General features: G+C 37.8%; 1 protein-coding gene across 1 annotated transcript in view; it reads left to right on the plus strand.

Annotated features, from left to right (window-relative positions):
• LOC127453745 (eukaryotic translation initiation factor 3 subunit E-A-like) overlaps window positions 1-12,183 on the plus strand; it is a 51,222-nt gene that overhangs the window by 36,769 nt on the left and 2,270 nt on the right. The window contains exons 9-10 of the mRNA XM_051720399.1: window positions 67-168; window positions 5,474-5,583. Of these exons, the coding sequence (XP_051576359.1) occupies window positions 67-168; window positions 5,474-5,583 (212 nt within the window). The remainder of the gene's footprint in view (window positions 1-66; window positions 169-5,473; window positions 5,584-12,183) is intronic.

Genomic DNA, 12,183 nt, shown 5'->3' on the forward strand with positions numbered 1-12,183 from the left:
TTCATTTTTGGCTGAAGTCTCACTTTAACAACAATTTTGCAAATTGTTTTGTTCTCTTCCTTTTAGGAGTCATACACCTACAAAGATCCTATCACAGAGTTTGTGGAGTGTCTGTATGTGAACTTCGACTTTGACAGTGCTCAGAAGAAGCTGAGAGAGTGTGAGGCGGTAAGTTCCAGCTGTCTCTTCCCTTTACCTTTTTACTAGCTTGTTTCTCAGTATCCTTAAAAGCATGACACACCCCTTCTCTTTATAGGCCGAAAGGGACTCTGCAGCACGGCCTTATGTTATGTTCCTGTTTCTCAAAAGCATAATATTGGCTCTCTTCCTGTTATACCCCAATCTTTTCATAACAGATTCTATTAGCGAAACAGTTTGGAAAGATGAAAGGCGTTGAGCTCATCCTTCTCTTGTCTGGCCACAAAAAAAGCCTTTAACTTTCTAATGAACATTGATGATGTCTTAATTACCCTAATGATGAGTTGTGATGACATCACACAGAGTCTCTGACCTCTGATTGGCCAGAGGAGTCCTCTGAACTTTCCCAGAACTGGTGATGGTCATTATGGATGCTGTGTGTCAGTTTTGTGCAGCCACAAACAGCCTTTCCTTCTTTTGCAGGCCCTGAAAGGGGTCTTAAAGTTAGGCGGTCTCGGTGTGCCACAGTGTCATGGGCAGCTGTGGATATGAGGCCCACTAAGAGCCTCTGACTCACCATTTGTCATGTTTTTATGATAGCCAGTAATTGTCAGATCAGTGGGACGTTTAACAAGAAGTGCTTTTGGTGTGCAGAGGCGAACACACGCTCTGGAAAGAGCTTTCTGTGGTATGAACAAGCCAGTGATCTGTATTATTGTTCCCGTTTATAAATGGCCTTCTGTAATGTTCACTTAATCCATTTTCACCCTTGCCCTGCTGTGTCATTCTTTCTGTTTTTATAGTTAAAGTCCTGACTTCTGAACGGAAAACAACACTGACATGGAGCAACAAACTACTTCATCCAAAATTGGAAATTCTGTCATTATTTACTCATGTTGTTACAGACACGCATGACTTTGTTCTGTGGAACACAAAATAAGTTTTTTTGGGAAATGTACTGGTAGCTCTTTCACTTGCAGTTAACCATGAATTCAAGCAATTAAAGCTTAAAAAAAAAGATGCAGAAGCACCACAAAAGTATCATAAACGTGGCCCATGCGACGTGCACTATATTCCAAGTCTTTTAAAGCCACACAATAGCTTTATGTTAGAAAAAACAAATTTCCAGTGAGTTTCTAGAGAACCACTGTGACCGGATCGAGTTAGTAAATTTAACAGAGAATGGATCATTTAGAGCAATTTTGTCAACCAGATCATTTGATACATTCTGACTTAAAAGAATGATTCATTCACGGATCGGACATAGTTCTCTCATTAACCTGTTTTTGGTCTGTTCATCACACAACACTATTGTATGGCTTCTGAAGACTTTGAATAGCACATAAGTGTGATCAACTCTTATTATGATACTTTCATTACATTTGTATGGTTCTTTTGTGTCCTTTTAGAAGCTTGAAAGCCCTAGTTCCCAGGCATTTTTATTGCATGGAAAATGTATCTATATTTTGTTTTATTGCTAATATAAAATGCCTTTCGTTAGACCTTTATTCACTTCAGTATGTTGGTTTATAATCACCGTAGTGCAGCAGTACTGTTTAGCAAAAGATAACGAACAATGTTGGTGCGGCACTGAGTTTTGTTTGCCATTCTAACCCTGGAAACCATTACTTTTTGACATAAATTTGTTTGGTAAACTGCCACACAAATATCTTGGCCAAATTTTAATCAGCATGAAAAAGTATTTTACTTTGAGTACGTATTTAGAAGTCTCAGGGTGATAAAAGCCAGAAATTTCCTTAAGGCGCATTCTTGCTTGCAGTAAACACATTACATTACAAGGATTCATCCCAAGCGTAATTAGCTTGAGTGCCTTTTGCCTTGTGTGCACTTATGTTGAAGCTCTTAAAAGGTCATTCCTATTCGCTAAATTATTATGAATTCAAAGACTAATTGTACTGCCCTTTGCCACTGCCCAAAATAAACCCTCAACTTCATTTAGAAACAAGCACCTTGTGTGTTAAATAGCAGACTTTTTATAGAAGAAAGAAATAAAGAATAACCCAGCCTAACACTGAAATGGGAACCTTCCTAAAACACTGACATGATTTATAAACATTTACTCTTTCGAGAGTGCCGAATTGATCAGACCAGATGTTTTTCATTTTGGACGTTTCGCTTCAAGAAGCAAAGAAGAAAACTAGACCAAAATCACTAGGAGTCAAGGGTTTTTTGGGGGTCTTTGCAGGTCCAACTGATCAAGTCATTTGGGAGATATCCATTACACTTTGCATGCTCAGAGACCAGGTCTTGCAAGAGTAGTAGTAATTAGCACACCTGCATCTGCGAGATCTGCAAAAGCCCTCTGGCTACTGGATCTCCAGAACCAGGCATGTTCTACTGCAAGAACTCAAGTCCAGGCACTGAGTAAACTGCCACTAATTAGTCATGACCCTGATTATGAAAGCCTGAGGCATTATCAAGATCACAAGCTTTAAAAACAAGACTTAAACTTTGGCATGTGAGCATAACTGGTTAGGCTCAGCTGTATGTCAGCTCTAAATGTTCGCAAATTTACAAAGCTGGTTGAATGGAGACATGGACAATAAGAGTTACCCGTTTCAAACAGCCCAAGGCTTTTCCTGTTGGACTGCAAAAGCCTCGCAACTCATCAGACCGTCTGCTCTCAATCGCCATTACTCGTACAAAAACAAACATCGTCTCACCTTCAAACGAGTCCATTCCGCTAAAATTAAGTGGCTTATTTGTACGCATGTTCCAATTGAGCAACATACTTTTGAGGTGTAATGAAAGTATTGGCACTCCCTTGAATAGAGTACGAAATATAGCTTGAAACTATCAAGAAATTAAGCAAAACTTTATTTTATTTTTTAGCAAAGTGGCAGTGAGTGGAGGTGCTTAACCTTCAGAAATGTTGTTTGTCTACCTCAGGAAGTCAAACTACATTTATTTGTGCCATTTTATTTCATAGCATGTGCATATGTGTTTGTTACCCTGATATCAAAATTTAGGGCTATGTTTGATTACAGTTTAAACTCATAATTTGTTGCATATATGCAAAACAATCCATTTTGTATATTTAATTTTCATAATGTTACATTTAGACTGAAATAGGCAACAAATAAATAGATAAGTAATTTATGTATCATTGTTTACAGACAATTCCTTGCATAATATCAGTGTCCAGTGGCTCCAGAGGTTCTGCAGAATTCTGATTCAGTCCAACTGGACACATTCCTAGATCTATAGAGACTGACTACATAAGTGATTTAGGTTTTTCCACGAGCTGGGGATCATCATGTTGCTTATTTGCATTGTGACAACCTTATCATGCTTATCCAGTCAGCTTTTGCCATTTTTCCTTCTTCAGTTTGATCCATCTCAGTGGAGAAGGGAAGGGGCCTTTTGGGATCATAATGGGTATGCTGGTATGCATAAAACATAGACTCAATCTATTATATAGGAGTGTTTTCCATTGTTTTAAAGACCAGGTAAAAAAAAACTAAACAAAGAAAACTGCACTTTAAATTCCAGTAAGTGGAGCTTCTATTTTATTTATTTATTTTATTTTTACTTTTACTACATTTTTGTAGCCCTGTTCTCCCCCTCTCACTCTCCAAAAAACCTTGACCATAATTATAGCACTTACTTGAGCTGTGTTATCAGGTTAAAGATAAGACATTGTCAATGATGAAATGTGTGTTGGCTGATAGGGCCATGGCCATGTAGTTGGGATTTCTTCAAGCAGAACCACGGAGTTAGTAGCTCTCAAAGCAGGGGCCATGTGTGTTGACTAGTCTTAGACCCAGGACGAGGACTGTACATGAACCGTGCAGGGACAGCAGGGGCTCACACATGTCTTCAGCTGTGTGGAATGCACAGCGCTATTTGCTTTTTGACTGTACACCATGTGAGAGCAAAGTAAGAGCACACCAGGTCCTCTGCAGAAGGGTTTTGTGTTGTGGGGATTGATCGTGGTCCAACAAAGGTTGATTAGTTTATCTGTTTTTTTTTTCTTATATAATATTTCTTAATTATCCTTATCTTATGTAAACTCACCAAGCACATTATTAGGAACACTATGGTCCTTATAAAGTGTCTGACGTGGTCTTCTGCTGTTGTAGCTGATCCGTATCAAGGTTTGACATGTTGTCTATTCTGAGATGCTATTCTACTCACTATAATTATTGAGTGGTTATCTGAGTTACCGATGCCTTTCTGTCAGCTCGAACCAGTCTGGCCATTGTCCGTTGCCCTCTTTCATCGACAAGGCATTTCCGACCGCAGAACTGCCGCTCGCTGGATGTTTTTTTGTTTTTGGCACCATTCTGAGGAAACTCCAGGAAAAATCCCAGGAGATCAGCACTTACAGAATTACTCAAACCAGCCCATCTGGCATCAACAATCATGCCACGGTCAATGAGATCAAATTTTTTCCTCATTCTGATGGTTGATGTGAACATTAACTGAAGCTCCTGACCTGTATCTGCCTGATTTTATGCATTGCACTTCTGACACACAATTGGCTGATTATATAATCACATGAATAAGTTTGTGTAAAGGTGTTCCTAATAAAGTGCTTAGTGAGTGTATACTTTTGAGATTTTAAGCAGCAGTGTTTTAATTGGTGCATTGGCAGCCTGCTGTGCTTTAGCTGTTAGACAGTTTATGAGATAAAACGCTCTTGAAAAAGTTGCGTTTTTAAATGAATCCCCTTTAAAGCATCGCCGCTACAGCCATATACATTCAGACTAATGTCTTTGGCCGTTTTTTTGAGCATGTCACCATTAATGTTGCATTTTGAAGACACGTGTCATGTTAAAAAAAGTTAAAACTTTTAAAACCACGTCTTGAGACTCTAGCATTCTGTTGTGCTCTGTCTAGATGCTTTTGAATGCACGAACGTGTCTTTATGTAATCGACCCATGTATAGTGTGTCCGATTGGTGCCAGGTGAACATGAAACCAAACTTTTTTGTACAGGACTTCAAGACCGATTAGTCCAGAAGTTGTTCATGCAACCCACCCACTAGTCGATTTTGAAAATATGTACTATAGCTTTGCACATCCCTAGTACAGGTTGATCAGAGCTTAGCTGGTCTGCATGTCTGAGATTGATAGTAGACGGTAGTTGAGACGTTTGAAAGCAGTGGCACTGTAAATTGGCTCCACCACGCGGCCTGGTGGACCCTGCGGCAACGGGCAAGACAAACGTCTTTTGAGTTTATTTAAATTCTGCTCATTGTCCTTATTTAATTGCAGACTTTTCTAACTGCAGAATTTTTTGTGTTCCATTGTTATATGATTGTTCTTTCCAAATCTTCAATGTCTAATGTTATTGTTTGAATCTTTTGAAGGTGCTGGTGAATGATTTTTTCTTGGTGGCGTGTCTTGAGGACTTCATTGAAAATGCTCGTCTTTTTATCTTTGAGACCTTCTGCAGAATTCACCAGTGCATCAGTATAAGGTAAGATAAGACGTTTCAACTGGCTAAAACCTCCAAAGAATAGGAAGACTATCAAAGGCAAGACTTGGAGAAATACCAAAGAGTACTTTGATATTAAAGGAGCACCATTACTTTTGCTGTTGTTGTATAGTGTCCCCAAAAAGTACTTTGACACTTAAGCTATAATAATTCATTGCATTAGATAAAAAACATCAAACCAAGTGGCATTTATTTAAAAGATATATAAAACAAAACTATTTTTTTAAACAAAAAATTTCACAAAGAAGGTCTCAGATTATAAAACAATAGAAATATTTTTTCAAAATTAATTTGTTTTTTTGTTTTTGCCCATTTTGGCCATCAAAATTTTTGGAACGTTCCATAGTTAATGTGCGAACTACTTGAAGGGAGCCAACTTCATACATCCACTAAAAATCACATTGCAAACAAAAGTCAAGATTGATGAAAGAAAACCACATTTGTTTGCAGATGACACTTGGTTTGATAATTTGTATCTAATGCAATGACATTCAGACATTAGTGTGACTTAATGGTCCAAAATTAATGCATGTATAATGCAACACAACATTTATATTCCATTATGAGTTTTAAAATTGGCCCACTGATGAATGAATTGTCAGGAATGATCAAAAAAGAAAATAGAGAAGGTAGAAGGTCTGAAAATGTGTCCACAATGTGGGAACGCTTCCTGTTTCCTGTCTTTCATTCCCACTCCACTCTGATAAGTTTTTATGACTCCAGCACGGAGGAAGCTTGTCCAGAGACCGGCTGCCAGCACCTCAATCTCACACATGCAGACACGCATTCAGAACCAGACATCGCAGGCACATCCACCCATCTGTTTCGAAGCATGTCTAAAGGGTCTACATATTGGCCCTTAGGAAGATTTTAATGGCTGCGCCCCGTCTGTGGATAATGCAGCAAATCTGTCTCTTCTAAGTGCCCTCCCCAACACTTACTCCGTTATTGTCTATTGCGACTTGTTACGTCCTCATCAGGACAAAAATGTAATGGCGTTTAAAAGCTGAAGTGTTTAATTTCTGTGCCATTAGTTGCACCGAATGGAATTGCAATAATACTTACAATTTTCAAAGAGATTTCCTGAACACTCCCCTGGTTTTCTATTGGGCTAACAGAATGGGCTCATGAGCTGAACCAAACTCAAGCCATTGATTGAGCCCATTTTGCTGTTTTGGGTTGGTTGGGATGCTCAAGCAAATAGATCAATATTTTGATAGCACTACAGTGATTAAACTTTTTGGGGAAAATAACCTATAATTGGCTTACTCATAGTTGTCTCTGCATTTTGAGCTGGTGAAAGTATTGTAACATCGAAAAAATTATACACTTCAGCATTAACAAAACCAGGACATTTATGTCCATGTTAATTTGTTTCACGGGTAACAGAAGCCAAATATTGCCGTAATTTAACAGATTAAAGGGAAAAGTTAAGCAACATTTATGGTGATTCATGTGGTCCATTGACCCACACTGTTAAAACAATGACACTGTTTGAATTCCTCATAGACTTATCCATCTTTGTTTGGCTAAATGCGGCAGGTGTTTTACCACCACTTTACTCTGGTTAAGTTTTTTTTTTTATTGGCCCTTTTATTGGTATTTATATGGCATTGTAGGTTTTCAGAGAAGACACGCAAGATTCCACCAAGATTTTCCAGTGGTGGAAAAGAAGTGGTCTGCATGGAAAGGAAGGTTTGGGCGGGTGTCACTGGTTTCCCTCTGCCTGGTTCCTTTTAGCCTTCCAATGACAGAGTACAGAGCTGAGAGGCCGCATTGCCCTCCTGCCTGTTTAAAGAGCTTTTCATAACTAGTAGTCTTTTGAGCATCTGTCCCACATTCTTTTTCCTGCCGCGGCCTCTGTGTGCAGAGCAAAAAGCACTTGACAGCAACTGAGATCTGCTAACAGGTTGCATCTACCTCAGGAAATTCCTGAAGGATCCGTGTTCGCATATGCACACACTCACTTGACACTATATCGTATACCACATTTCATAAAAAAAATAAATAAAAAAAAAAAGCCCAACTGTAACGTTTTTTTTTTTTTTATTTTCTTTATTTTGCCCTTTCTTAAAATTCTGATCTAGATGTGCAAAAATATCAGCTCTGTTCCAAAACATAGTGAGTCTACATTGACAACGGCATTCTAAGGGGCTGTTCACACCAAATGTGTTTTTGCATCCATCCCTGCTTTTTTCCAATTGTTTTTCTTTGTAAACATGCGCTAAGCTAGGTCTTTGACCGCTGCACCGTGTCTTGCTTTTTTCAGCTGCATTTTTATATGGCGTGTCAAGGGGGAAAAAAACTTCAACCTTTAAAAAAATGCATCTCAAGACATCTGCATTCTCTTATATTCGTTACGCTGTTTCAAGGTTTTCTTTTGCGCAAGAACGCGTTTGTGTTGAATGGCCCCTAAGACGGCACGCTAACAGTCACGTTACCTGATAAGCAAACGATTTGTGACACTTTACATAGGAACTCTGTGCAACACACAAACAGCGCTCCGCATTGGAAACTCATGGTTTGACGTTAGCATGTTGCTAAGCTAACAGTTTGACGTTCTAATAAACATAAAAATTAATTAGCTTACACATTGTTTTGGTAATTATTGGGTAAAATAATCAATTTTTAATTACAAAATTTCTCTTGACTTGTCCATGCCTATTATGCCTATTAAGGTTTTGGAACCAAGAAACAGTTTAGGACTTGGAAATATGTTATTTATTTTTGAAGAAGTACAACCACACACCTAGTGATCAAAAACCAGCCACCCCTAGTCTGCACACTATTTCCATGCTTCTTTGTACAGCCTAATTGCTCTCTGCATTTTCAGAGCTGTATAAAACCGAGTAGGGCCATAGTCAAGGTTGAAACATGGAATGCAATCGGGCTCTGTCCAAATATCCAGTTGCAGATAGTCTGGAACTGATTTGGAGCCTTGGCTCTTTTTGGCAGTCTTGTTGCAATTGAATCCATTTTCTTGTCGAAGGTGACAAAGTTAATGCTGAACTAGGAAACTGAATTATGATTGCTGTTTATCTGTTCAAGTTAGTGGCTTATAGGAGTCGACCGAAAGATGTATTGTCAGACTAATGAAATTATAGGGGATTAAAATAAATCCTTCAGTTGATTTATAAGTGCATGTCATTGGTACTGTACACAGAAGCTCTCTGCAGTTATTTTTGAATCTTATGCCAGTGTTTTTTTTTTTTTTTTTTTTTTTTTTTTTTTGCAACATTTTTACAGCTGTGAGCAATGAATGGATAGACAGAATGTTTGCCTGTTTTTGCCCTCAGCATACAGACACAAAAAAGGACCACAACTACAAATTACTTTATATATAAGAGTCTGCGAGAAGACTCTTTGAAATGTGATTTTATGTCTTGCTCTTATGGATGATGGTATTTACCTTTGTCTCTTTTCCTCAAGGACTTTTTGTTTTCCATAATTAAATTCTCAATTTTGCATTGATTTGATCTGATGATGTGGTATTTTTTTTTTTTTTTTTTTTTTTTTTTTTTCATTTGCCAAATTATAAATTGAGTGAGACTTGTCCCGATCAGTTTATCCATTTGTGTGGACTTGATGAGAATTTTAAATGGATATACTTTCAATTACACTTTCAAAGATCAATGAACATCTTAAAACCCTTCATTTCCATATCAGGTTTGCTGCAGAGTTTTTAAAATCAAATTTAAGACTTTTTAAGACCTTTTTCAAGACCTAAACAAATAAAATTAATACCATATCCCCATACCAAAACAAACCCACACAATCTCAAAATAAATAATGTATCACAGACCCTTACTTAAACAGGCAGGGGCACACATTCAACATGGTCTTAACATTGCTTATCAATAAAACATGGAAGGATATACTGTATGCAAGTTTAAAATACTGAAAACATGTTTTCCACATAAGATTTTGCTGATACAATAATGTGTTGAATGGCAATTAATCTGCCAATAGTTTTTAAAATTGTAGGCCTATAATAAATACAATCAAAATACCAATAACCAGGGGGAAAAGAAAGAATGAGATGTGATTCATAGTGTGTAACTTTTAGCTTTAAAGGGTGAAATACACCGGAGACTCTTATTTTGAAATGTATGAGCTTCACTGCTTACAGCTGCTCATTCAAACAAATAAGGAAAATAAAACATCCTACAATGATCTACAGCGTATTGCAATATAAACAATTAAAAGTAAACATTGTCATATTTCATCAACACTATATCATCATCAACAGTTGATCATTAGTGATCACTTGTCATAAATTTCCAATATGGCCTAATGATTGCAAACTGCTTTGCAACAGCTAGAAACACTCACAAGCCCCCGCGTGCTTGGAGAAAATACAACAGTGCCACGTTTTCACTCTGAAGGACCAAGCGCATGCATTTATTTAATTAAATAGTATTCTTTTGAAGTTTGATAATCACATTAGGTCATATCACGATTCCTGTCTTTCCGCCACAAATTTAAGATAATTAAGAATTTGTTGAATCGTTTACGATATTTAAGACTGTTTTTGTCCTTAAATTTTGGATAACTGAATTTAAGACATTTTAAGGATCTACTGGAACCCTTCATATAATAACTTTTTTGTATATTTTGAGTGAAAACGAGAGGTTTGTTGAATGGGAAGAGGGGATCCAGTTTCACCCCAAGCTATGAAGGAGGGGTCGCTTTAAATGGCCGATATGTTTTTTTTTTTTTTTTTTTTCTTTTTCGTGTCTTCATTAGGAAGCCCTCTGTTAAATAGTGTTCTTCTATAGAGCAAGTCTGCTCTATCTTAATGTCTTCTCATACAGAATTCACAGTTCAATGTGTGTGGCTCCTGGTGTGAGACTGGTTGCCCCACCGGCCTGGAATCAGAATTGGATAAACCAACTGCAAGAAGCCGGTACATGTAAGGGGTCGAAGTGAAAATGTTCCCATGTCAGGCACTTATGGTTGAGTAGGTCATTCACACCACTTCTTTCTTTTCCCCCAATTACTACTTTCAGTCTTTGTATATTTTTGTTTCAGGCCAGACATTCATTTATATTAGTGGAAAGCATGTATAAGTAGCTTGCAGAAACAGACCATTTTTTTAGCTTGCAGAAACAGAATAGTTGTTTTCCTGGGTGAAATTTGATTAGTGTGTGTGGGCCGTTTCATTGCACCGAAGCAGTGGTTGACCTTGGTCTCTGGTTTAAGTTGTCCAGAGGGTCAACTCCCCTAAGAGGAAACCCAATCTTATTTGTTTTGAGCCAATCTTTGACTCTGGCTTGAGTGACATGTGTCAGCACTTAATCAAATCGGTGAAATAATATTAATTGCCCTTGTGGCATTCAGCGGTAGGGCTGGGCAATATAGCTAAAAAATTATCTCTAAAATGCTTCGCCTTTTTGGTATATTTCTTGATATTTATATATTTGCTCTAAAATGTCTTAAAAGGGTTTCAGAGGAACCATCATTTCAACATAACATCTATTCTTGCCAAGCCGATACAAATGTTTAAGGTATTTATCTCTCAAAATGCTGGACAGCATTTGGAATTATCTGTCAATGTTTTTACATTTCGGAAAATGATGGAACATTTTCAGTTAATGCAACCTTTTTGCTACTGAATTTAAACTGAGAGACTCTATTAAAACATCTGTTTCAACACTCTCATACTCACTAATGACTCTAGACAAGGAAGGATCACAATTAGAATAATGACACAGTCTTTAGGAAACTTGAGGACCAAATAAATGTGCATTAAATTTTTTGATTTCTTCAGTGTTTCTTAATTTTGTATCGCCAGCATAATCCTCGCAAAAATATCAATATTTAGTGTATCGCCCAGCCCTAGTCAGCGGGAACTACAGTTAACCAGAATGTTAGTTTTAGTTGTTTATTGGTCATGTGGTTCTCTTTAAAAAATCAGTAATTTGGCTGATAAGCAACTATGGGACTTCCACTGATTTTTCTTTAAAAACTTGTGTTGTGTATGCTTCACCTCAGACATGATCTAGACCTCTAGGACTGCTGGTCTGTAATGGATGTACAGCTATCTAAATTTCCCAGTGTTTTAATTGGTTTCCTGTTCCTTTTCGGCTGTAATTGTTCATCAGTGCATGCCGTGCTTTGCAGAGTGCTTTGGTGCTGCTGAAGAGCTTGGATTTCATGTCCCTACTTTAACCCCTGGAGTCAACAGGCATTGCATTCTCTGTTACCAAGTGTCACTGCTTGATGTCGAACATGTGTTAACCATCACCAGCTTGGAACTTGTGATGTGACAACCGGCACATTCGTTGGCGGTTAGCTCTTAAATAATGAGCTTTATGACCAATCTACCCTGTCACACATAATTTTCTAAGGGTTTCACTGGGAGTGAAATTATATAAGCTGTCATCTCTCTCTGTCTCCAGACCCATGTTGTTGCCACGGTGGGTGATTGAGTTAACTTTTTACTGTGAAAGCATATTCATTGTTTGGAACCCAGGTGTAGGCTTTACTTAAAGAACAGAATGGGACAAGCGTGGTCTTTCTGACTGGCCTGAAGTAAGGGGATTGCTGCTGTGGTAGGGGGAGAAAAGCTTAGCTAAAAGA

This window comes from Myxocyprinus asiaticus, chromosome 16, assembly GCF_019703515.2.
Source record: "Myxocyprinus asiaticus isolate MX2 ecotype Aquarium Trade chromosome 16, UBuf_Myxa_2, whole genome shotgun sequence".
NCBI classification, from domain to species: domain Eukaryota; kingdom Metazoa; phylum Chordata; class Actinopteri; order Cypriniformes; family Catostomidae; genus Myxocyprinus; species Myxocyprinus asiaticus.